Source organism: Anolis carolinensis, chromosome 3 (assembly GCF_035594765.1).
Source record: "Anolis carolinensis isolate JA03-04 chromosome 3, rAnoCar3.1.pri, whole genome shotgun sequence".
Lineage (NCBI taxonomy): Eukaryota > Metazoa > Chordata > Lepidosauria > Squamata > Dactyloidae > Anolis > Anolis carolinensis.
The window spans coordinates 183,788,445-183,814,775 of NC_085843.1; the positions used below are offsets into that span (position 1 = coordinate 183,788,445).

At 42.6% G+C, this 26,331-nt stretch overlaps 1 protein-coding gene across 1 annotated transcript in view; it reads left to right on the forward strand.

Moving 5' to 3' along the window:
* The first annotated feature begins 34 nt into the window (after nucleotides 1-34).
* The window catches only part of comtd1 (catechol-O-methyltransferase domain containing 1), a 33,455-nt gene continuing 7,158 nt past the window's right edge, over nucleotides 35-26,331 (forward strand). The window contains exons 1-5 of the mRNA XM_003223125.4: nucleotides 35-239; nucleotides 8,851-8,969; nucleotides 13,060-13,165; nucleotides 15,743-15,861; nucleotides 21,560-21,614. Of these exons, the coding sequence (XP_003223173.3) occupies nucleotides 50-239; nucleotides 8,851-8,969; nucleotides 13,060-13,165; nucleotides 15,743-15,861; nucleotides 21,560-21,614 (589 nt within the window). The 5' untranslated portion in view covers nucleotides 35-49. The remainder of the gene's footprint in view (nucleotides 240-8,850; nucleotides 8,970-13,059; nucleotides 13,166-15,742; nucleotides 15,862-21,559; nucleotides 21,615-26,331) is intronic.

The window sequence follows — 26,331 nt, forward strand, 5'->3', positions numbered from 1 at the left end:
AGTGCCCCCGCTGGCCAGCAGGGGCCGCTCTCCCGCCAGGCCCGGTTTAATGAATGAAGGCGCATGTGACCCAGGCGCTCTGCCTCCGCCCTGCTTCTTCCTTCGGGAAGCGAGATCCAACGCCAGCTGCCTCGCCTTCTCCCGCCTGAGCCGCAACATGCCTCTCTTCGGGATCTCCAAGGAAGCCGCGGTGGGGACGGCTGTGCTGGGGGTCGTCGCTGCCGCTGGCTTCTTCGCAGGTAAGAAAGACTTCCGCTATGCCTTCGAGGTGTCTGCCCTCCGTCTCTAAAGCCACAAGGCTGGCCAAACTACAACTCAAGCTTTAGCCTTGCTCAGTGCAGCAGCCCCTTTGGCTCAAGGTCCCTTGCCCTGCTCTGCATGGGAGAATGAATATAGTTTGGCATCTCTTTACCTTCCATGTGGTCCTGGGAATTGTGGACTGCTGAGCGAAAGAGGCTCAAGACCTTGTAAAAACTAGATCTCCCAAGATCCCAGCGCAGGTAAAGTGGTGCCAGACTGCATTCATTCCTCATTGTAAAGGCACCCTGAGAGAATGAAAACTTCTGCCTGACACTTGTTTGCGCTCTTGGTCCATTTGCATGCTTTCTCAGCCCCTGTTTAAAAAAAGGTAAAGGTTTCTCCTGAGGTTAAGTCCAGTCGTGTCCGACTCTGGGGGTTTGTGCTCATCTCCATTTCTAAGCCGAAGAGCCGGCGTTGCCCGTAGACACCTCCAAGGTCATGTGGCCAGCATGACTGCATGGAGTGCCCTTAACTTCCCACCGGAGCGGAACCTATTGATCTACTCACATTGGCATGAGCCCCTGTTTAAAGGTAAAGGTTTTCCCCTGACATTAAGTCCAGTCATGTCTGACTCTGGGGATTGGTGCTCATCTCCATTTCTAAGTCGAAGAGCCGGCGTTGCCCGTAGACACCTCCAAGGTCATGTGGCCGGCATGACTGCATGGAGTGACCTTAACTTCCCGCCGGAGCGGAACCTATTGATCTACTCACATTGGCATGAGCCCCTGTTTAAAGGTAAAGGTTTTCCCCTGACGTTAAGTCCGGTCATGTCTGACTCTGGGGATTGGTGCTCATCTCCATTTCTAAGCCAAAGAGCCGGCATTGTCCATAGACACCTCCAAGGTCATGTGGCTGGCATGACTGCATGGAGCACCGTTACCTTCCCGCTGGAGCGGAACCTATTGATCTACTCACATTGGCATGTTTTCGAACTGCTAGGTTGGTAGGAGCTGGGGCTAACAGCGGGTGCTCATTCCGCTCCCGGGATTTGAACCTGGGACCTTTCGGTCCACAAGTTCAGCAGCTCAGCGCTTTAACACACTGTGCCACCAGAGGCCCCAGCCCCTGTTTACACTGCCCTATAATTCAGTTTGAAATGGCATTAAATGGCAGTGTAGATGGGGCCTTGGCTGTGCCACATATGCTGCATTACATGAGTTTATACCAGTGGTTCCCAGACTTTTTTTTGACCGGGGACCAGTCTCCAACATTAGTACCAAAAGGGTTATCATAGAATCATAGAGTTGAAGAGAGACCACATGGGCCACCCAGTCCAACCCCCTGCCAAGAAGAAGGAAAATTGCATTCAAAGCACCCACGACAGATGGCCATCCATCCTCTGCTTAAATGCATCCAAAGAAGGAGCCTCCGCCACACTCCAGGGCAGAGAGTTCCACTGCTGAACAGCTCTCACAGTGAGGAAGTTCTTCCTAATGTTCAGGTGGAATTTCCTTTGCTGTAGTTTGAAGTCATTGTTCCACATCCTAGTCTCCAGGGCAGCAGAAAACAAGCTTGCTACCTCTTCCTTATGACACCCATTCACATATTGTACATGGCAATCATGTCTCCATTCAGCCTTCTCTTCTGCAGACTAAACATGCCCAGCTCTTTCAGCCGCTCCTGATAGGGCTTGTTCTCCAGATCCTTGATCATTTTAGTCGCCCTCCTCTGGATACCTTCCAACTTGTCAACATCTCCTTTCAATTGTGGTGCCCAGAATTGGACACAGTATTCCAGGTGTGGTCTGACCAAGGCAGAATAAAGTGGTAGCTTGACTTCCCTGGATCTAGACCCTAGACTCCTATTTATGCTGGCGGTCAACTTTAGATTCGATTTGGTTATTTGGGGTGCTGATTCAGAAAATTGCATTGGATAGACCACATCAGCTCTAGTTTCTGATGGAGTTGCTACCTGCTTGCCCACAGAAAACCACATTTAATAATCTAGAGTTGATGTGGTCTATCCAATGCAATGATCAGATCTGCAGAAAGGAGCAGAAATAAAATTAATAAAATACATAAATAAAGAGAAAAGAGGTCAACAGACCAGATTTTTGTCCTCGCAGCCCACAGGTTGAGAACCACTGGTCTATACTGACTATATAACATAGTTTCACATGATATTATATGGGTCATTCCATGCCAAGTGGTCTAAAACTTTTAAAAGTTCCCACCATCATGTTCTCCAGTTTTGTTCAAATTTTGGCTGTAGCACCAGTCAGGTATCAAACTAAATTTCCCAGAATGTGAGATCTCTAACTACAAAAGTTGTTGATCTAGACCCCCTTATTTGAAGGGTAGTCAGTCAGCATGTGCACGACATCTAACAAAATGCCATTTTTGAGGTCTAAGAAAATTGAAACTCAATGTATAAGAGTGGCTAGTAAATTGAAATCCTGTACAGTTTTTTTCTGCCGATTCCGATGCATTTTACCATTATGGATGCAAAATCCTGTCAAACAATTTGACTCAAAGTGTGCATCACAATGTGTTGCGACAAATGTTGACCAATATTCAGACTGGAACAAGTTCCGTGCAAACAAAGATATGGACTTGATATTTTGACCAAGCTTTATGCTAGTGTGGGACATAATATTGCCAAATTTGCAACTACCCAGCATCTATAACCGCCCTGCAGGATCTCTTCAAAATTGGCACTTTCTGCGCAAATGGTAAAATAAACCGAAGTTCAAAGCCAATTATTAAAAGAGTCTACCTAAATATGCTTGTGAATAGTATCATCTGAAAGAGAATATTTTGCTCTGCAAGACTGATATGTTTTTGTTTTGCAATGTGACCATTAAGTATCCATTTACTCAGGTCAAAAGTATGTTATATGTCACATTGAAACCATCATCCCCACTGCCATAGGGGGTCACACCTGATAGCTATGCAGTAACCATGAAGATGCATAAAGCATAAATGCACAAAATATAATATACTTTGACCTGAGTAAATGGATACTTAATGACTACCTTTCAGATAAGGAGGGTCTAGATCAGCAACTATTGCAGTTAGAGACCTCAAATTTTGGGAAAGTTTGACACCTGACTAGCGCTACAGCTAAAATTTGAACAAAATTGAGAGACATGATGGTGGGAAGGTTTAGACCAGTTGGCATGGAATGACCCAAATGGCAGTGTAGATGGGGCCATCGTTGCTCCATGCCTGCCGCATGCATGACATAATTTGATACTGATCATATAAGACAGTTTCAGGCCCCTTCTATACAGCTGAATAAAATCCCACATTATCTGCTTTGAACTGGAATATATGGCAGTGTGGACTCACATAACCCAGTTCAAAGCAGATATTGTGAGATTTCCTGCCTTGATATTCTGGATTATAAAGGCCCTCAGATTATGACCCCTTCTACGCTGCCATATAATCCACATTATCTGTTCTGAACTGGATTATATGAGTCTACACTGCTATATAATCAAGTTCAAAGCAGATAATCTGGATTTTATACAGCAGTGTAGATGGGGCCTTACTTTAACTGGATTGCCTTGGGCCTCATGTCGGGAGAAAGGTGGAGTTTAAAATCAAATAAGTATCATGTACAGTGGAAGTGGGGGAAAGGATGTAGTTCCAAGAGGCACAGTTCTGTCCCTCCTTGACTTGTGTGATGCTATTCCTGGGCTACCCGTTACTTTGATAATTCCCATGCAGTGGTCCCCTTAAAAAGAAATGTTACACCAATTCTTGGGTTTCAGCTCCCCAAATTCTTCTCTATGTGGGCTTAGGTTTCTTAAAACTGAAATCCACGCTGCAATCGCTGTAGCAGTTCTAAGGTTCAGAGTCCATTGTTCGCTGTAGTTGCAATGGGATGGACCTGTGCCAGATCTCTTTGCCTATACAAGCAAGGGCAGGTGAAGCTGTGGCACAGAACTCCCTGGTGTGCCAGGAATTACAGCATTTCTCATCAGTGCTGTCCTCGCACAACCCCACAAGGGAGGAAGCACAAGGTCTGGACACCAGTGGAAGCCTTCATTGGGCTGAGTGTCAGAAGAAGTGGCCCTTGGCTTTCAGGAGGCAGGGAATTGTTGTTGTTGTTCTTCTCTTTATTTCTGTCACACTGTTGGGGTTCGCTGTCATTCCCTCTTATTAATTAACCTTTAGAGCTTTTTATCCAGCTGAATGCTGAAAGCAGGAGGCAAGTTTAATTGATGGGTGAATAACTTTTAAAAACTGCCACCTCGAATTGATGTGCAGCTTGGTTTTATACTCAGAGCTTTTTGAGCATGTGCAAAGTTCTGTGAACCTTTTCTTCCTTTTGTTCTCAATAGCTTACATTCCCCCTGCTTCTCCCCACTTCCTGCTGAGCTCTCTGTTTTCCCTTCAAGGCCCTCTCTTTCTCTAGTCAAGTCATAAAGTCCTCCTCTGAACCTTTTTCCCACTTTCATTTAACTCAGGCCGCCTTTACACTGCCATATAAAATCCAAATTATCTGGGGTTGTTGTGTGTTTTCTGGGCTGTATGGCCTTGTTCCAGAAACATTCTCTCCTGACGTTTCACCCATATCTATGGCAGGCATCCTCAGAGGTTGTGAGGTGTACCTCACAACTTCTGAGGATGCCTGCCATAGATGTGGGCAAAACATCAGGAGAGAATGCTTCTGGAACATGGTCATACAGCCCGGAAAACACACAACAACCCTGTGATTCTGGTCATGAAAGCCTTTGACAACACATTGAACATCTCTACAGGGAGAAATTGTTCCAAGACACTTATACCTCACAACCTCTGAGGATGCCTGCCATAGATGTGGGCGAAACATCAGGAGAGAATGCTTCTGGAACATGGCCATACAGCCCAGAAAACACGCAACAACCCTGTGATTCCGGCCATGAAAACTTTTGACAACACCAAATTATCTGTGTTGAACTGGATTATATGGCAGTGTAGACTCAAGTTCAAAGCAGATAAGGTGGATTATCTGCTTTAGTAATCTGGATTATATGGCAGTGTAGAAGGGGCCTCAGGCATGGGCAAACTTCAACCCTCCGGGTGTTTTTGACTTTAGCTCCTAGAAATCCCAGCCAGTTTACCATCTGTTAAGAATTGTGGGAGCTGAAGTCCAAAACACCTGGAGGACCGAAGTTTGCCCATGCCTGACCTAACTCAATTAAAATACAAGAAATGCCATTAGCATTATAATCAAAGCCCAGCATTCCCCTCAAAATCCCACACAAATACTCTCACCCATCCTGATACAACACAGAGCTCTTAATCTGTTGTGTGTTCTGCTCACTTTTGACATTCAAGGATGCCTTTTAGAGGTTATGACCAGGATTGGAAGCATTATGTTTAATCTACGTTAATGATCTTAAAAGGGCTAGGTAAATTGCAGAGAGGGCAAAGACTCTTCAGTCATTTACGGGCTGAGAGTATAACATTCTTAAACATTCACCCTGCCAGACAATTGCTTACTTATCAAACACAGAAGTCCCCTATGTAACTGCACACTTCTGAATCCTTAATGGCAATGTAATATTGGGAAAGGGCATTTTCAGGGCTAGTCCTACTGTTAGGAAGACTGAGGCCTCTTCTACACTGCCATATAATCTAGATTATCAAAGCAGTTAATTTGGATTTTTATAGCAGTGAAGAAGGGGCCTGAGGTGCCTGGCTCAAGTAACTGGTACGTAGCAGCAAATTGGTGTTTATTTATTTTGTCTTTTTTATTATTGTTATTCTTTCAATATGGAATATGAGTGCACTTTGGACAGTAATCTTTCCTTGATTGGAAAGGTGGGATGGGATATTTGTTGCTATGCTTCCAGGTAGCCCAAGCTCTTGTGCTGGGCCTGGATGTAACTCAACCAACTCCAGATGTCACCCTAAACCTGTTGCACCCCAAGGCCGCGTGAACACTGGAAACTAGACAGAGACCAATAATCATATAATATCTTTATTAAAGCAAATATAAATTCAGGAATGCATAAGCAGAAAGGATGAGTGGGAAATAGTCCTTTGTGAAAAGGTATGAATAAGTCCAAAAAGATGAAGGAAAACGTCCAATATTATTGTCCAAAGTCCAAAAACCGAAACACGCTCAAACTGTTGGGAAGTTTGAGCGGGGAACAACAAGGAAGCAAGGCTGAATAACAAGGTCCCCAGTCTCTAGGAGATCGTGTATATCAAAGCAAGAACAAGACGAAGTGAAGATCTGTGATGACTCATGGGCCATGTAGTCCCGTTCCTAACGCTGTTGTGACAGATGAAGAGGAAAACTTGGGTTTTCCACCATTTCAGCCAGAATTGGAACTTTCCCAGCCTGAATTGGAGCCCTTGCACCTGCAAGAGGTTTGCCTTCCAGAAATCTGCCAAACAAGCCCTGAGTCAGAATCTCCCCCATTTTCTCGCCGTAGTTATTATCAACAACAAAAAGGAGTTCAGCAGGCTAATCGCAGAAGCCTGAGAATCGCAGCCAGGCATTCAGCTGATTAAGACTGCTTCCATGAGAAATTCTAGGGAGTCATGCATCTGGACACAGAGATTGACTTTCGGTTCTGATTCCCCAGAGAAGTGTTCTTTGGTGGGAAAACGAGACCCTATTTAGGTTCCTTGCCCCGAAGGAATCTTGCGGAGTCAATTCGTCAGCTACTGGAGTAGGCTGTGTGTGGACAGCGCTACTCCCGTTTCCAAGCCTCGTTCCTGTTCCAAGCCTTCGTTCACGTTTCCAGCCTTGTTTTTGCTTCACGGACCTTGCCTTGTTTCCTAGGACTCAGCCTTGCCTTCCAGGACCTTGCCTTGCTTCCCGGACCTTGCCAAGTAATTACCACGGATCTTGTCCCTGTTCCTCGTTCCTTGTTGCCTTGAATCAAGCTATTTCCTTGCCTTGCCTAAGGTTCATGGACTAAAGGACCTTGTCATCTCCCCTCACTTTGCTTGGCAAAGTGAGTGTTTCGGTTACTGGATTACAACTTTGGACCTTACTATTTCATATTGGACATTGTTTTCCTGGACTATATTTGACCTTTCCTGAAAGGACATCTTCTGAACTATATTCTACACTTATTTTTATTGCCTTTACTTATTTCCTTAATAAAGATATTAGATAGATTCTGGCCTCTGTGTATGGTTATTGGTGCTCTGCAGCCTGGGTCGTGACAAGATCAAACTTGATTCATGAACAAGACAAGGAAGTGAATTTACTCCGGTTTAAATCGGGAGTCGGGGCTCGGCTTGGCCACAAGAAACAGGAGGCTTGGCTTGATGAAATCAGGGAACTGGAGTCGGTGAAGTGTTCTCAGGAAAACGCTACGTTGACACTGCAAATTTTCTGCAGTGCAAGGCACTTTTATGGAACAAAGATCAGATCCCAATGAAGGGAAAACAAACTCCCCAAAGGTTCCCAAAGGAATCTTCTTATCCACAATCCCCTCGAGATGCCAAACGGTTACTCCTTCTAAGACCTTGTTTTTCTGATCTCTGGCGATGCAAAAACTCTTTTCTGTTGAAGGGCACAATCTCTGGGGAACTCTGGACATCTGGTTTAGCCATGGGAGTAATATCTCCAGTATCTCTCCCAATTAAGGAAACATCTGAACTATCAACAGCCGGCAGCTGTAAGTGAAAGGAGCTCGGAGAACTGGGCAAAAGGTCAGAATAAGCCTCATCCTGGTCAAAGTTCATTTCTGGCTCAGGTTCAGAAGCCAAAGGTGGCTGGGGTATGACAAAAGCAGTGGTTCCCTACCTTTTTTTGACCAGGGACCACTTTGACCAGGGACTTCAGTTTTCGGGCAACTTTAGATTGGGTTTAGTAATTTGGGGTGTTGATTCAGAAAATTGTATTGGATAGACCACATCAGCTCTAGTTTCTGATACAGAACATATGCCATCCAGTAATTGCCATCTGCTCACCCAGAGAACACCATATTTAGTACTCTACAGCTGATGTGGTCTATCCAATGCAATTTTCTGAATCAGCACCCCAAATAACCCCAGGAACAGGCTTAAAAGCAAAGACACTGAGGTACCCCCACTTCCAGGCACCACATGGAATGGCTCCGCTCAGAGGGAAGGAGGAGGAGGAGAAGCAATAGTCAGGAGTCTTGTTGTCATGCCTTTCGTGAATGTCAGCCCCCCCCCCCCCGACATCCCCGTTGCCTCAGCACTATAAGAGGATTTCACAAGACCAATGCTCTTGTTGCAACGGTGTAAAGTAACGTTGAGGCCGCGGACCATATTTTAGTTCTTAGAGATCACAAGTGGTCTACGGATCACAGCTTGAGAAACAATCCTAAACAAATGGATCCCACTGTAGGAGGTGCAGGTTGCCTCTTGCTCAAAGTTTTACTCATGTTTTGCCAAACCAGTCAGTGGCCCTGCTGCTTTTTAATATTGTTGTGCCTTTCAAAGTGCAAACGGTTTCTGCTGGAACATGATGACGAAGTGGAAGGTTCTGGCATGGTCCCATTTATGTTTGGTTATTATGAAACACTTCAAAACTATTTGTTGCAAAGGTGTGTAGGTGGGACTGACTGAGATAGAAAGTCATTTTGTTTGATAGATTTGTTGCTCAGTTTGTTTCTTCTTTTTAAAGGCAGAAGATCCCGTTCAAAGTTTGTTTTTGGCACACCCAAAGGTTCACCCAATCTGTTACAGCAGTATGTACTGGATCATTCCTTACGAGAGCATCCTTCTCTGACCAAGCTGAAAATGGTTAGTATGTCTGACATGAGCTGTTTTAAAAGGCTTACCACTTTGTGGTTGCCCAATTTTTTATTTCCTTTCCCTTCGTTATGGATATGGTTTCTTGTATTCATTACAGTTCAAGAACAAACATCCCAAAGTATCAGAAAGAGCTTTCTTGTGAATGTAATTTTATTGATTGGTTAGAGGAGAGGTTGGGACATCCTTAAACCCCCAGCCAAATTCCCAGACCTTTCCATATACTGTAGAGTCTCACTTATCCAACACTCGCTTATCCAACATTCTGGATTATCCGACGCATTTTTGTGGTCAATGTTTTCAATACATCGTGATATTTTGGTGCTAAATTCGTAAATACAGTAATTACTACATAGCATTGCTTCATATTGAACTACTTTTTCTGCCAAATTTATTTATTTATTATTTATTTATTTACAGTATTTATATTCCGCCCTTCTCACCCCGAAGGGGACTCAGGGCGGATCACATTACACATATAGGCAAATATTCAATGCCTTTTAACATAGAACAAAGACAAGACAAACACAGGCTCCGAGCGGGCCTCGAACTCATGACCTCCTGGTCAGAGTGATTCATTGCAGCTGGTTGCAGCTGGCTTGCTCTCCAGCCTGCGCCACAGCCTGCGCCCTTTGTTGTATAACCTGATGTTTTGGTGCTTAATTTTTAAAATCATAACCTAATTTGATGTTTAATAGGCTTTTCCTTAATGCTTCCTTATTATCCAACATATTCGCTTATCCAACATTCTGCCAGTCCGTTTATGTTGGATAAGTGAGACTCTACTGTATTTCTAGTGGTGAACTGAGGGGAGGGAGCAAAAATGACCTAAAACCCAGCAAAATACCGCACCTCAAGATCCCCATACTAAATTAATAATAGCCAAATCCCTCCTCCCAAAAAATCCCTATCAAACACTACACCTGAAAGTAATATGAAATCACTTTGGGTCATGTTGTCTCCTCCAGCAGATAAACAGCCTCACCCCACTCCCCAGTTGCTTGGCATTGTCTGGTGTTAAGATCGTAATCTTTTGTGACATGTCTGTATTTAATTATATGTAATCACTTTATCCCCATAAAGCCTTGAAGCAGCTTCCAAAATAAAGCCATAAATCAGAAGAAATATCAAGCAATAAAAACAAATTGCCGGCATAAGAGATGCAATTCCAGCTTAAATCAAGCAAAATAGGCATGCTAAGATTTGTACTAAAAAGTAAACAAAAAATGGAATTGGGAAAGTTTCCCTTGGAAAGGAATTTCAACACCCTGGTGTCACAGTTGGGATCACCTTGTTTCTAGTAATCACCTGCCTTTCTTTGAGTGGACAGAACACAGCCTTTGAGTCCTGTGGATAAACAGACAACCTTCCAAGCATCCTGGTCTCAAGCTGTGTTGGATTTGATAGGCTGATATAAACTGCTTGGATTCTGCTAGCAAGATATATTCCAAAATGTGCTCAGAATTAGTAAACGTGTTGCATTTTGTGCTGGCTGCAATTTTTGAATCTTGTAAGGCAACACACTGCAGTAACATGTTAAGATGGATGAGGAGGTGCTGCATTAAGCATGATCGGCCTTGTGCCACTCAACCTACTCAGGTCTTTTGAGGAGGAGGCAACAATTATCTGCAACATCCCAAACTGTGAGCCTGCTTTTTCAAGGGGAGTGAACATTGTATCTAGTTGAGACAAACTGTCCAGCTGCAACATGTTATCTAGATGTTTCCGGAGCTTTTGGAAGACAAGTGGAGACCTATCTCTTCTGGCAGGCCTACCCAGAGAGTTTTAATTACAAACTTTAAACTTGCATCTTATATTTAATCTCAGTTTTATGTATTTTAATATGTATTTTGTGGAAATACGTTTTAATATGTGTATTTTAAAGAATATTTTTAGTTGAATGTGTATTTTACAATGTAACCCGCCTTGAGCGGTGAGGAAAGGCGGGCAAGAAATAAATATTATTATTATTATTTTATTATGACACAGCAAACAAGATAGATATGCTGGATTTCATATCACAAAATCACAAGTCGAACACTTCCCAAGTATCTAGGACTGTGTGATCTATTTTTGGATGATGCTCGCAGATCCCAGCAGGGTGGCCTTTTGCAGTTGGCAGATCGTAATTTTGTCAATGTCTATTGTTTCCGAATGCCGGCTGAGATCTTTTGGCACGGCACCCAGTGTGCCCATCACCACCGGGACCACCTGCACTGGTTTCTGCCAGAGTCTTTGAAGTTCAATCTTGAGGTCCTGATAGCAGCTGAGTTTTTCCTGTTGTTTTTCGTCAATGCGACTGTCACCTGGGATGGCGACATCAATGATCCAAACCTTTTTCCTTTCCACAACTGTGATGTCTGGTGTGTTGTGTTCCAGAACTTTGTCAGTCTGGATTCGGAAGTCCCACAGTATCTTTGCGTGCTCATTCTCTAATACTTTTGCAGGTTTGTGATCCCACCAGTTCTTTACTGCTGGCAGGTGAATCATTTGGGCCACATAGTTGTGCCTCTGTTTGTAGTCTGTCTGCGATTTTCTTACAGCAGCTGAGGATATGATCAATGGTTTCGCCAGCTTCCTTGCAGAGTCTGCATTTTGGGTCATCAGCTGATTTTTCGATCTTGGCCTTAATTGCATTTGTTCTGATGGCTTGCTCCTGGGCTGCAAGGATCAGGCCTTCTGTCTCCTTCTTCAGGGTCCCATTCGTGAGCCATAGCCAGGTCTTCTCCTTATCAGCTTTTCCTTCAATTTTGTCAAGGAACTTTCCATGCAATGTTTTGTTGTGCCAGCTGTCAGCTCTAGTTTGTAGTGCAAATTTCTTGTACTGATTCTTTGTCTGCTGTGCTTTGAGGAGTTTCTGATTTTTTGACTTCAATTAAAGCAGGTTCTTCACTTTGCTTTACATATTCTGCCAGGGCATGTTCTTCTTCTTTGACTGCTTGTTTGACTTGTAAGAGTCCTCTGCCACCTGATCTTCTAATTATTATTATTATTATTATTTTATTATGACACAGCAAACAAGATAGATATGCTGGATTTCATATCACAAAATCACAAGTCGAACACTTCCCAAGTGTCTAGGACTGTGTGATGTATTTTCGGATGATGCGCACAGATCCCAGCAGGGTGGCCTTTTGCAGCTGGGTTATTATTATTATTATTATTATTATTATTATTATTATTATTATTATGTTGCAAATTTCTGATAGGCGGATGGTGAGAAGCAGTGTGTAAGACTAATTCTTTTCAACCCCAGATACCATGATACCAAAACCAAAGTTACTCCTAAGTATTTACATTATGGAAGATGAGGTGGAATTACAGGCTTCGAAAGAACTCCACAGGCTCCCAGATTTTGGGAGGTCATTTTATCCCTATTCCCTCATCCTCAGTCTTTTAACAGTAACTAGATAGATTGGAACTTCTCTGTTTCCTTTCCCTTCCAATCTTAACACTGTTTAGCTCTCATTAGGTTTGTTCTTGCACTGGTTTAGACTATACAATAGAGTCTCACTTATCCAAGCTAAACCGTCCGGCAGAACGTTGGATAATCTTGGATAATAAGGAGGGATTAAGGAAAAGCCTATTAAACATCAAATTAGGTTATGATTTTACAAATTAAGCACCAAAACAACATGTTATACAACAAATTTGACAGAAAAAGTAGTTCAATACACAGTAATGTTATGTTGTAATTACTGTATTTACGAATTTAGCACCAAAATATCACGTTATATTGAAAACATTGACTTCAAAAATGCCTTGGATAATCCAGAACCTTGGATAAGCGAGTTTCAGATAAGTGAGACTCTACTGTATATGGATGCTCACATGATCAAATGCTCCTCAGAACATAAAGTTGTCTGTCCATAGAAAATGAAGTGATGGAAAGATGTTTTAAGTTATTGTTTCCTGAAAAATAATTTATTTTGGCTCTGGAGCATGGAATGTAACAATGATTCTAGGACGATCTGAACTACGTAGCAGAATTTCTGAGTAGGTACAGAATTCTTCACCACTCAAAAACAACACAGTAACTTCAGGAGATACCTACTCAGACTTTGAGAGCTTTGTTTCCTAGGTGACTGCAGACCGTCGAGACAAAAGGATGATGGTGAGCCGCGATCAGGCTCAGCTTATGGCCAACCTGGCAAGGCTGATTAGAGCAAAGAAGGTAATTGAAGTTGGTAAGCACATTTCTTTCTATTGTACTGAGGCCTAGGAATGTCCATTGCTTAGTCCCATAATAAATTGCAGAATTGATGAGAAAAGGAAATAGAACTTCCCTCTAGTGCTGAAACCATGCCCAGTCCCAGGAAGATCCGCCCTTTGTTCTTCCAGAAATGACTCCATTGATGATCTAAAACATTGCACTGACTGTGCCCTTGGTATTGCCGGAACAGTGATGAACTTGATGGTTGCCTTGGCTTTGCCTGAATAATCCTTAGTTCATTCATACCTCACAAACATACAAGATTCAGTTGTCTAGAGCAACGATAGCATCTGGCATTGAGCAGGCCAGACTTTAGACCAAGCGCTTGGAAAAGGGGCTTTAGGGCACAGGTAATTAGACATTTCCTACCCTGTTTTCCCTAAAATAAGACATCCCCAGAAAATAAGACCTAGTAGAGGTTTTGCTGAATTGCTAAATATAAGGCCTCCCCCAAAAGTAAGACCTAGCAAAGTTTTTGTTTGGAAGCATGCCCGCCAAACAGAACACTACATCATGTAGGATTGGTAAATGTACGTACCATAGTGTTGTACATGGAAATAATGGTAGTAACAAGAAATTCTTGATAGGATTCACAGTTTATCTGGTTATGCTGGTTTGTGATGACAACTACTGTACAGTATATAATAAATGTTCATTTTTTGTTCAACAATAAATGTGAATTCTTCTTCATGGAAAAATAAGACATCCCCTGAAAATAAGACCTAGAGCATCTTTGGGAGCAAAAAGTAATATAAGACACTGTCTTATTTTCGGGGAAACATGGTAGCTGTTTATGGGAATGGCATGATGGGACTAGATGAGGCAAAGATGAAGACAAAGGTCTCTGCCTGTTTGAAAATTCCACTTGCATACTTTATTTATTGTATTAGAAGCAAATTGAGAATACAGTTATAATGTATAGAAAACCACAAACAAAAACTTGGCATTATACTAGATTTCCTTTGACCAGAAGATGGCCACTTGGAGTTCCCTTGGTGTCACTGTAAGAAGGTCCTCCATAGTGCATGTGGCAGGGCTCAGACTGCATTGTAGTGAGTGGTCTGTGGCTTGCTCTTCTCCACACTCTCATGTCATGCACTCCACTTTGTGGCCCCATTTCTTAAGGTTAGCTCTGTATCTCATGGTCCCAGAGTGCAGTCTGTTCAGCGCCTTCCAAGTCGCCCAGTCTTCTGTGTGTCCAGGGGAGAGTTTCTCTTCCAGCCACTGATTGAGATTCCAGGTTTTAACCTGCCACTTTTGGACTCTCGCTTGCTGAAGAGTATCTCTGTAAATCTTAGAAAGCTATTTCTTGATTTAAGGCATTGGCTTACTGGCTGATATCCAAACAGAGGATGGGCTGGAGATGTCACTACTTTGGTCCTTTCATTACAGGCTGCTACTTCTGATAGATGTCAGGTGATGCAATACTGGCTAAACAGTATAATTTCTCCAGTGGTGTAGGGCGTAGACATCCTGTGATAATGCGGCATGTCTCATTAAGAGCCACATCCACTGTTTTAATGTGGTGAGATGTTTTGTACACTGGGCATGCATATTGAGCTGCAGAGTAGCAAAGCGCAAGGGCAGATGTCTTCACTGTGTCTGGTTGTGATCCCCAGGTTGTGCCAGTCAGCTTTCATAAGATACCATTTCTAGCACCCACTTTTTGTTTGCTAGTCAAGCAGTGCTTCTTATGTGTCTAGAGGAGGGCAACTAAAATGATCAAAGGTCTGGAGAACAAGCCCTATGAGGAGCGGCTTAAAGAGCTGGGCATGTTTAGCCTGCAGAAGAGAAGGCTAAGAAGAGACATGATAGCCATGTACAAATATGTGAGGGGAAGTCATAGGGAGGAGGGAGCAAGCTTGTTTTCTGCTGCCCTGGATGCGGAACAATGGCTTCAAACTACAGGAAAGGAGATTCCACCTGAACATCAGGAAGAACTTCCTCACTGTGAGGGCTGTTCGGCAGTGGAACTCTCTGCCCCGGACTGAGGTAGAGGCTCTTTCTTTGGAGGCTTTTAAGCAGAGGCTGGATGGCCATCTGTCGGGGGTGCTTTGAATGCGATTTCCTGCTACTTGGCAGGGTGTTCGACTGGATGGCCCATGAGGTCTCTTCCAACTCTACTATTCTATGATTCTATAAGTCAGAGCACGGTCCAGAGTAACTCACTTGCATACTTACTTCAGCCTTCATGATACAGGTCACTGGTGTTGATGGTATTGGGCCACAAAGCAGTGGGGATAAGCAGTTTGGCCAAATGTGTTTCTTTGCGGCATTATGCCAGACAGCTGCAACCCCTGCTTCTTTGTTATCCTCAGTGTTTCTTGGGCTCAAACACTTAAGTATAAAAAGGTGGCTTCTACAAAGAGAAGCAGTAGCCTCTTAAGAAGAAAAAGAGAGGTTCCAAAACACAAGTAAGGTTGGTTCAAGATTGTTTTTTCAAGCGGCTACACTCTTATGTCAAAAGCAACATTTCTATACCATTGAGGATGGGGCCTAAAATTCTAGGGTGCTCTTTATCCCCAAAAGTAATAATTTTCTTTTGCAATAGGTGTTTTCACAGGATACAATACTTTAAACATGGCTTTGGTCATACCAGATGATGGCAAAGTTGTTGCCTGTGATGTGAATGAAGAGTCTGCCAACCTTGGAAAGCCAGTGTGGAAAGAGGTAATTAAGTAATTTACCAATAATGTTAAGTGCACCAGGGAACTGCGGGCACTGAAACTATGTATGCTAGTGGAGGCCTGCAGTATGCACCATCTGGCCTTTTTATTTTGAAATGAGTGCACTTCTCCTTGAGGTGGAAACTTTATCTTCTAAGCTTTGAAATCCTCCTCCGTCCTCCTTTCTCTGTTTTTCTTGGATTGAACCCAAAGTTAGAATAGGTTTACTAAAGGCAGCAAGACCTACGTTACTCATGTTTAAAAAAAAACTCCATTCTTCATTTCTTTATCTTCAGTATGACTGACTGTGAATTTGATTCCTTAGCTCAGTCACTCCCTGTAACTGTTAGTGAAGGAAATACAGTATTAAAAGGTCATTTTAGCTCATGCTGTGAAATGTTTACCCACTAATTTTGCATGTTTTGGGATAGATAATTGTTTTTATACTTTATCAGGAGAATAAATCTTGGTCCAATAGTGAAGAGTGTGGTTCTACTAACAAGAGTGCTATGCAAGCAAACCTAGACTGAGTCAAGAGCAGGGCTTGAGATACTGTATGAGGTCTGAATTCAATAATAATGAAAGCTCGAAATTACAAAGTTAATTCACTACCATAAACACTAATACAGTAGAGCCTCACTTATCCAACATAAACAGGCCAGCAGAACGTTGGATAAGCGAATATGTTGGATAATAAGGAGGGATTAAGGAAAAGCCTATTAAACATCAAATTACATTATGATTTTACAAATTAAGCACCAAAACATCATGTTTTACAAAAAAAAATGACAGAAAAAGCAGTTCAATACACAACAATGTTATGTAGTAATTACTGTATTTACGAATTTAGCACCAATGTATTGAAAAGATTGACTACAAAAACATTGACTACTTAAAGGCCGACTGTGTTGGATAATCCAGAACGTTGGATAAGTGAGACTCTACTGTAATTGAATATTTATCATTAACTTATGTATGTTTCTAGTGCTGCCCTGGTGTGCATTTTCTAATGCTATTTGTTAGAAATACTCATTGTTAGCTTTACCACAGTAAAGTTAGGCAACAAAAAAATGTATTTTTAAAACTCCATCCATTTTTAAGTTGGATGGAGGTTCGTACTCTTTACCATAGAGGAGCAGATTTTGGACTACAAAGCCTATAATAAGGTTGTTGTCTTATTTTTGGAATATTAAGAGTCTCAATATATCAGGAAGCTGTCCAGTTAGGAAAGGTTTTCCCAAAGCATCTTATAAACTCAGTGCAGTTGTCAGAGTCACGGTGGTGCAATGAGTTAAACCCTTGTGCTGGCTGAACTGCTGACCTGAAGGTTGGCGATTCAAATCTGCGAGATGGGGTGAACTCCTGTCTGTCAGCTCTAGCTTGTGGGAACATGAGAGAAGCCTCCCAACAGGATGGTAACACATCTGGGCGTCCCCTGGGCAACGTCCCTGTAGACTGCCAATTCTCTCACACCAGAAGCGACTTGTAGTATGTTCTTAAGTCACTTCTGACATGATAAAAAAGTGCAGTTGTCACTCACCTGCATCTCTACCCTTGAAACATAGAAACTTCAGTCACTCTTCAAATACATACTGGTATATTTCCGGGAGAGAACAGAGATGTGCTTCAAACATAGCAATAAGTGGATACATACTTAAATGACTCATGGAATCAATGGTGGAATAGTTTTAGTCAGAAATAGTTCAAGAGTCTCTGAACATATGCAGGATAGTTGAGCATTTATGTAACTTTCTGTCTAACCACTTCCAGTCCGCAAAAATCAGTGAAAGCAATGGTGTTTTTCATTAAGGAGCCCAAGATCCAAACTACAATTCATGGAATTTCTGGTTTGAAAGATCATATATCAAACATTTTGATTTTTCTGCCTCCATTTTACCTTAATAGTTATGTTTTCAATTGCTTAGCTTTGTATTGGGAGGCTAATGAAATAAAGTGTAAATGAATAAATCATGATACTGAAACACTATTTCAAGTGTGCAGAGGAAGACATGTGCCAAAGGAATCTAAGAATTCCTCTCTCAGATCATGAGAGGAAAGGGTTTATTAGAAGTCACATGGAATGGCCCTATCCTACTTTTCTGGAAGTAATTTTCAAAGAAGTAACCATGTTGAGGGGACGGGAGAAAGGAATGTGGCAGCACCATTTGCTATTTTTTATTTTAGTACGAGCTATTGTAGATATGAATCCATTTCTTCAGATGCAGTACAGAGTATAACAAAGAACTGAGAAGTATCACTCTGTACTGCATAAATTGACTTATATACTTGAAAGTTTATGCTAAAATAAAAACCAGTTAGTCTTAAATATTTTAATATATTGGGTTTGTGGTTCCCGTCCCCTTGATCAGGTCATGTAAGTGTTATTTATTGCTATAATTGTATTATTTTACTTTGCTTAATAATGTGTTATTATGTTGCTATGTAATGTTTGTGTTGACTCGTATTTATGATTGGAAACCGCCCTGAGTCCCATCCGGGAGATATAAATAGAGTTTTATTATTATTATTATTAAAGGTGCTGCCACATTCCCCTTTTTATATTGGACAGGATCCACAGGAGGGAGGGCACGTGCCTTTTCCGCTAATACAGTCTGAAATTTGGTAAAGAAATATTAAAACAATATACTATGTATTGTTTGCCTATTTTATTTTAACTTACATTGTCAGTTGTTTTGGGTCCCATAGCAGGAGAAATGCAGAATATAAATAAAATAAAGGGGCTCTCCTGTTAACTAAGCCAAATTCCATGTCCTCACTTGCCCTTTCATTTTGAGATGAACTATTTCGCTTCTTTTCAATTTTTCTTGTTTCCTAAATATAGCTGTTCTGTTCCAGAAACCCAGCTATTCCGCTCTGATTTAGGTCCCAGACAGTTCTTTCTCTCTCCTGTATAACTCTCTGCCTCCCCAATTCCTTTCTCTCCACTGTTTTCCCAAAGAAATCCCACAAATTATCCTGTTTTACAAAAGAGTCATATGACAGGTTTCTTCCAATTCTGGTTTCCTTAACTTCAGCATTAACTGGGGAATCTGAAAAGTTAGATGAAATACTGGAAACATTTTTCAAAGCAACCAATAAATTAATCCCAAATTCTACTCTAAACTAGGCTTGTGTATTTTGGCTGAATCTCAATCTGTTTCTGCTGGCAGATACTATAGACCCCTGTATCCATGGGTGGGTGGGTAGTCAGCTATTTTTGGTCCGTAGCTTTTTTTTTTCCGTGTCAGGAGCAACTGGAGTTGCTTCTGGAGTGAGAGAATTGGCCGTCTGCAAGGACGTTGCCCAGGGGACTCCCGGATGTTTTGATGTTTTTACCATCCTTGTGGGAGGCTTCTCTCATGTCCCCGCATGGAGCTGGAGCTGATAGAGGGAGCTCATCCACACTCTCCCCAGGTGGGATTCGAACTGGCAGCTTTCAGGTCAGCAACCCAACCTTCAAGTCATGAGGCTTTTATCCCCTAGGCCACCAGAGGCTCCTGGTCCGTAGCTGAAAAATGCAGCTAGATCCAGCCCATTCACAGCAATGGGGAACTTACGAGGCTCCCCTTTCTATTCCTGGGAGCCTTTCCTTTTTTCTTCAAGGGAGCCTGGGTGTCAACAACAGAGTTAAGAAAGCACCCTATTTGGCCCATTATGGTTGGAACTTCCTACAGGCTCCACTTCCAAATCCTTCATTAAGACCTGGATTAAAAACATCAGTTAAGATACCACTCTTTCTTCTGTCTGTAGAGGAGTTGTTTCTTTCTACTCTAGAGGACGTAGGTGGTACAGTAGAGTCTCACTTATCCAACGTTCTGGATTATCCAACGCATTTTTGTAGTCAATGTTTTCAATATATCATGATATTTTGGTGCTAAATTCATAAATACAGTAATTACTACATAGCATTAATGTGTAATGAACTACTTTTTCTGTCAAATTTGTTGTATAACATGATGTTTTGGTGCTTAATTTGTAAAATCATAACCTATTTTGATGTTTAATAGGCTTTTTCTTAATCTCTCCTTATTATCCAACATATTCACTTATCCAACATTCTGCTGGCCCGTTTATGTTGGATAAGTGAGACTCTACTGTAGTAGTTTTCAGAGAATGAGTGTTTTATTTTTGTTTGCTGGGATATTGTCTTTCACAGTGGTTCTCAACCTGTAAGTCCCCAGGTGTTTTTGCCTACAATTCCCAGAAATCCCAGCCAGTTTACCAGCTGCTAGGATTTCTGGGAGTTGAAGGCCAAAACATCTGGGGACCCACAGGTTAAGATCCACTGTTTTAGAAGAATTTTAAAGAGAGGAAGAGAAGAAGAAAAGAAAGCTAAAAGGGTGGCTCTCCCAACACCCCACCTACATGTCCCCATGCGTCCCCAACTCCCAGTCAGTCTCACTAAATAAAAAGAATCAAGAAAATAAAGGAAAATCAAAAAGATTAAACTCTGATGCCAAATAGGGGAGAGGAGCCGAGATCGGCTGCCATGTGGTTCCGTTTCAAACGGGAACCTGTGATGTCTGGGCCCTTGCCGTTATGGGCACCCAAACAAACTGCTTCTTGCAGGGGGTTGGACTGGATGGCCCGTGAGGTCTCTTCCAACTCTGTTATTCTATGATTCTATGAAGAAGCTGGATTGGCCGAAGAAAATAACTAAAAACAGCTCCGCATTCAAGCATACTCTAAACTATCTGGCAGGAATCCAGCACAGCTTTTGTTTGCACAACCTAAAGGCTGTATGTTGGAACATGTATTGGAATTCCTTTGAAGGCTGGTAAAAATAAATGTTATATAAACACCCAGTTCAATGTATAAATGAATGCCCCTACTTCTAGCAATTGGAAATGCTACATAGCACTCCACTTGTGCAATCTTTTCTCTGCTAATGGTGCATTAGATTTAGTCACTGTTATCTTTACTCAAGCTAGTGCTTGTGTTGTAGGCATATGTACTGGGTACAATCCTTCAAAGGTTAGTTATGTGATGGGGTTTGAAACTTTTGGTATAATCATGTCAATTTCCTAGTCATTTATAGTACAGTGTTGTTGTTTTTTATCACAGATAGTAAAATCTCCCCCCTTTATCCAAAGTGTAGCTGCTCTAAGAGAATTTGTCTCTATGAAATCAGGCTGTATGTTGTGCATGCTCATCTGAAAACCGACTTCCCTTTGATGAATGCTGTCCTTTTGTTCTTGAAACAATGTGTTTTTTAAAAAAATGTGTGAAGCTCTTAGCTGTCTGAAAATTGGTGGGACAATGTGAATGGTGTATTGTGGTCTCTGGCTGACTCATGAGTATAACAAACCTTTTGGCTTTATTGACTTTTTACTCTTCATAATGTGAATCTCAAATATGGAGGCAGTCATTTTATCCTTTGTGTTTGGGAAAGTTTGTATATAATCATTTTCCTGATCATTTGTGGGAACTTTAAATGCCTATAAAAGTATACATTGCATTTTGTGAGTGATGATTTATTTTTCAGAAAGTGCTTGTTTTTCTTGTACTCAGGTTTCACAGGGCAGATTAAGATCTCTTAAATTTTATTTTAAATCAGGGCAAACAAAATCTTGCTATGTCCAGCAGTAATTGGGACATTTCATATGGAAATGAAAATTTTTGTCCAGCTTCTCATCTGAAAATAATAATCACTTTACCCTTTGAAGTGGTGAAATTATATGCTTTTTTTCTTCTTTTTTCAGGCAGGAGTGGAGCATAAAATTGACCTCAGAATAAAGCCAGCCAGCCAAACACTAGGTAAGTACATATGCATGGAAACGATAGGCTATAAAAGAGAATGTCAATTGTGCAACAGCTAATAGGAGTTGAGCATAAATTAAAATTGGTGTGACTTCACCACTAGAAGCTGTAATAGTGTTGGAAATTTAAATAATTATTGGGAAGGAAAAAAAATCCCACTTTTCTTAGGTTACATGAATAAATACTTGCTTTTTTAATGAACCCTGAACAACCTCATGAAAATTATTAGATAGTGTTTGCTGTTTTTATTAAATTAAGTTTACTTTCTGTTTACCTTCCTAGAGATGTAGGCAGCATAGGGTTAGCTGCCCTATTACACTATAACAAAATTTGAAAAAAAAATCTGATCCTGGTTTGACAGTGTTATTTCCTGTTTAATTGTGTGGTGCTTACTTTAAAAGTAGCCGTTCTACTCCAGAAACTTCATTTTTGTTTTTTATCCTTCTGTTACCTGAAACCCACAATTTTGAAAATTTCCTTAATGAAAATATGCCAAATAACCTTTCAAAACAGTGGTTTTGCAGTTTAATACACCTTTCCCATATTTTTATGATAGAACCAATTAGGAAATGACATTTATAATCCAGGAACAAAAATCAAGTTACATAGTGTAATATTTGAAATCTTTCTTGTTGTGAAACCACATAAAGCATTAACTACCTCAAGATTTTTCACCCTTAGATAAGAGCAGAAACACTAATTTTGCATTCCTGCAAAAACACATTTTTTAAAATTTGATGTCTCAACTAAGGGGAGAAAACCCTTAACATTTGTCCTTCCATGAGTAGCGCAATGGGTTAAATCTGTGCTGGCAGGACTGCTGACCGAAAGGTCGAAGATTCGAATCCGAGGAGCGGGAAGAGTTCCGTGTGTCAGGTCCAGCTTTCCATGCAGAGACATGAGAGAAGCCTCCCACAGGATGCTAAAACATCTGGGCATCCCTTGGACAACTTTCTTGCAGACACCCGATTCTCTCACACCAGAAGCAACTTGCAGTTTCTCAAGTCGCTCCTGACACAAAAAAAGCAAAATAACTTCAACAATAACTAGATTTCTGTTTCTAAATTAAAGAGGTGAAGAACTCTGCCAAACCCACTTGAGTCTACCCACATTTAGTTTATTAAGAAATGTTCTTAGCTGCTTCTATATCAAAGCATTTAGGGTCAGTTTGCAGAATAATAGTGCCTCTTCTGTTTCTGACATTGTTTGCATCTTCTGGATTTGCCTACTGGTGGGAAAGGAGCATTGTGCTAACCTCGGGGCCTTTATATGTTGTTTGGCACAATTAGAACCACATATTGTAGGGCATGTGCATTTCAGTTCTCCGATCCCCATAGTCTCTCTGTACCATATGTCAAGGACAGAACGCCACAAGATTCAAAGTAACAGAGTTTATTAGATTACAGAACTCAAAAATGCCCGTAAAACACAAGGGCCAGGCAGTTTTTGCCTTTAGGAGCAAAAAGGGGCAAAAGTAAATGTTCAAAAGATAAACCGGATTAAACCGGAGTTTAATCCGGGTAAAAACAAAACTGCTTTCTTCAGCCTGGGTATAAACAAAACGAAAGCCAAGGAACAAAAGATACAAGGAATGCAATTAATTGGCAGCAGATTCCTCTCTGCTGCCAACACTGTGTTTAGAGTAACTTGCGTCGCTCCCACACGCACACACAGCAGACAGGATCTCCAACACGAGCAGACGCAGCCAGGGATTTTAGCAGTAGAGTAGACCAGTTCCGTTCCGTAGATCAAAGCCAGAAGCAGACGTTTGTAGTTTTTCCAAGTCCAAGAAGGGGGGAAGACAAGCCGTGGTCAGTTCAGTCCGAGTTCTCAAAGCAGGAGATGGCGTCCGTCAAGAAGACGACGGAAGGTCAAGCTAATAAGAGTAAGCACAGGTTTGCACAAACAAATGCCCACACAATCCCTCCCGCCGTCTGACCCTGGATTCCAATCAACTTACGTCTCAGCACAGGAAAGTACACAAGTCTTCAGGGAAGCGTCCCACACACACACACGAATCCCAAGCGTTTGCCCAGATTACCTTGCCCGACGCAATTTGCAATTGCTCCCAAGCCCCATTTTATGCCAGTTACAAATCTTCATCACTGTCAGCTGCCCTCCTTAACCCGGGCGTTTCCTCATCACTTTCCTCGTCAGAGCTGGAACACCTCTGACTACGCCCAACAGCATCTCCAGCTGTGGATCCCGTCCCATCCCTCCAGCTACGCCATGGGTCTAATCCTGAAGGTCCCCATTCATCTTCTGCCCCATCATGGCCAGTGGCCCCCAATTCCTCCCTTACCCGAGTCCAATCCATCTCATCCTCCTCTGAGCTAACCAGCCCTTCCTCCATTCTCTCCGTGAACCCTTCGAAAGACTCTTCGTCAGAGGGTGCTGCAAATATGTCTCGCAGTCTTTTTCTCTCTCGCTCCTCGAGAGTATCCAACTCTCGAGGAGTCTTACGCCCACGCCTGTCAGAAACAGAGCCACGAGGCTCAATCATAACACTATCCCCTCTCACAAAGGCCTCCTCCCCCGATGGCGGAGAAGTGGCAGTGATACCCTCCGCTATAGCACCACGACGACTAGAGGTATCAAGTTTCAACAGCGAACGATGAAAGACTGGATGGACCTTTAAACTAGACGGTAAACGCAAACGAAACGCAACAGAAGAAATCTTTTTAACGATAGGAAAGGGACCCAAATACCGAGGCGCAAACTTTCCCCCAGCCTGTTTAATATGTTTGGAAGATAACCACACCAAATCCCCTTCTTCCAACTCCTCCCCTGCCTGCCTGTGGCGGTCAGCCTGAGTCTTCTGCGTTGCCTTAGCTTCCAACAGTAAGCGACGGGCAACATCATGCAATGCAGCCATTTCCGTAGAGCGGTACACAGGGTCCGAAGAGACCACATTGGTCGACGGCGCCACACCTCCCCGTGGGTGAAAGCCATAAGTAAGCTCAAACGGCGTATGCTGACTAGACGTGTGCACCGCATTGTTGTAAGCAAATTCCGCCACCGGTAACCACTTTACCCAAGCCGTGGGTTGATCTAAACAAAAACAACGCAAATACTGCTCTAAGAGCCCATTAACCCGTTCCGACTGTCCATCCGTTTGCGGATGGAAGGCGGACGACACGTTTAACTTAGTCCCCAAGCACTCATGGAAGTGTTTCCAAAAGCGTGACACAAATTGCGGAGCCCTATCGGAAATAATCACCTCGGGTGCTCCGTGCAAGCGATAGATGTGCTTTGTAAATAGTAAGGCCAACGTAGGGGCCGCCGGAATGGTTGAACAAGGAATAAAATGAGCCAGTTTACTAAATAAATCCACCACCACCCAAATACAAGTATAACCCCCAGACTTAGGCAAATCTGAAATGAAATCCATGGAAATGATTTGCCATGGCCTCTCCGGAACAGGTAAAGACGACAACAACCCTCTAGGGCGCCCAACAGGCGTCTTACTTTGCTGGCAAACGGCGCAGCTGTCACAAAAGCGCAGAATGTCTTGCCGCATCTTTGGCCACCAGTAGCTCCTGGTGATAAGCTGTACGGTCTTGAACCTGCCAAAGTGCCCAGCCATGGGTTCGTCATGGTGGGCTCTAATCACCTCCAACCTGAGGGCCCCCACTGGTACGTAAACCTGCCCCCTACGCACCAATACCCCGTCTTGATCTTGGAGATGCGGCAGTATGGTACGGTTACCTGCTGAGAGCAACATCAGTTGCTCCTGAGTCCACACATCATCTTTCTGAGCCTCAAGGATCTGGTCATGTAACCCGAGCTCATTATCTACAACACACAGCGAGGCAGTAGGCAAGATGGTCTGACATACTACCTGCTCATTGGTCTTAAATTCTGGCTTGCGGGATAAAGCATCGGCCCGCAAGTTTGCCTTCCCCTCCACGAACTGCACCTTGAAGTTAAACCTGGAGAAAAACAAAGCCCAGCGAATTTGACGCTGGTTTAACTTCTTTGCTGTTTGCAAGTGCTCTAAGTTCTTATGATCAGACCTGACCACGATCTGGTGCCGTGCCCCTTCAAGCCAGTGCCGCCACACCTCAAACGCCACCTTAATCGCCAACAACTCCTTCTCCCATATGGTATAGTTCTGCTCGAAGGGTGTTAGTTGCCGCGAGTAAAATCCACAGGGACGCAAGGTCCCTGAGGAATCCTTCTGAGACAATACAGCCCCCAACGCGTAGCTAGAAGCGTCCGCTTCTACCACGAACGGTTTGTCAACATCAGGATGGGTTAGTATGTTGTCCGATTGAAAACTAGACTTAAGTTGTAGAAATGCCTCGTGAGCTTCCCGCCCCCACACAAATGGCTGTTTCTTGCGCAGAAGCTGCGTCAAAGGTACCGTGAGCTTTGCAAAATTCGGAATAAACTCCCGGTAGTAATTAGCGAAACCTAAGAACCTTTGTACATCCTTCTTAGTCTTCAGCTCCTGCCATGAGTTGACGGCGTCAACCTTATGTGGGTCCATTTTAAGTTCCCTACCTGACACTACATGACCTAGGAACTCCACTTCAGGCACATGAAAGACGCACTTGGAAGCCTTGGCGAAAAGCCCATTAGCCCGCAGTCGGTGCAGAACCTGCTTAACATGTTGACGATGTTCTTTCTCGTCCTTAGAAAAAATCAAGATATCATCCAAATAAATCACTAAAAATTGGTCAATTAGGTCCCTGAACACATCGTTCATGAA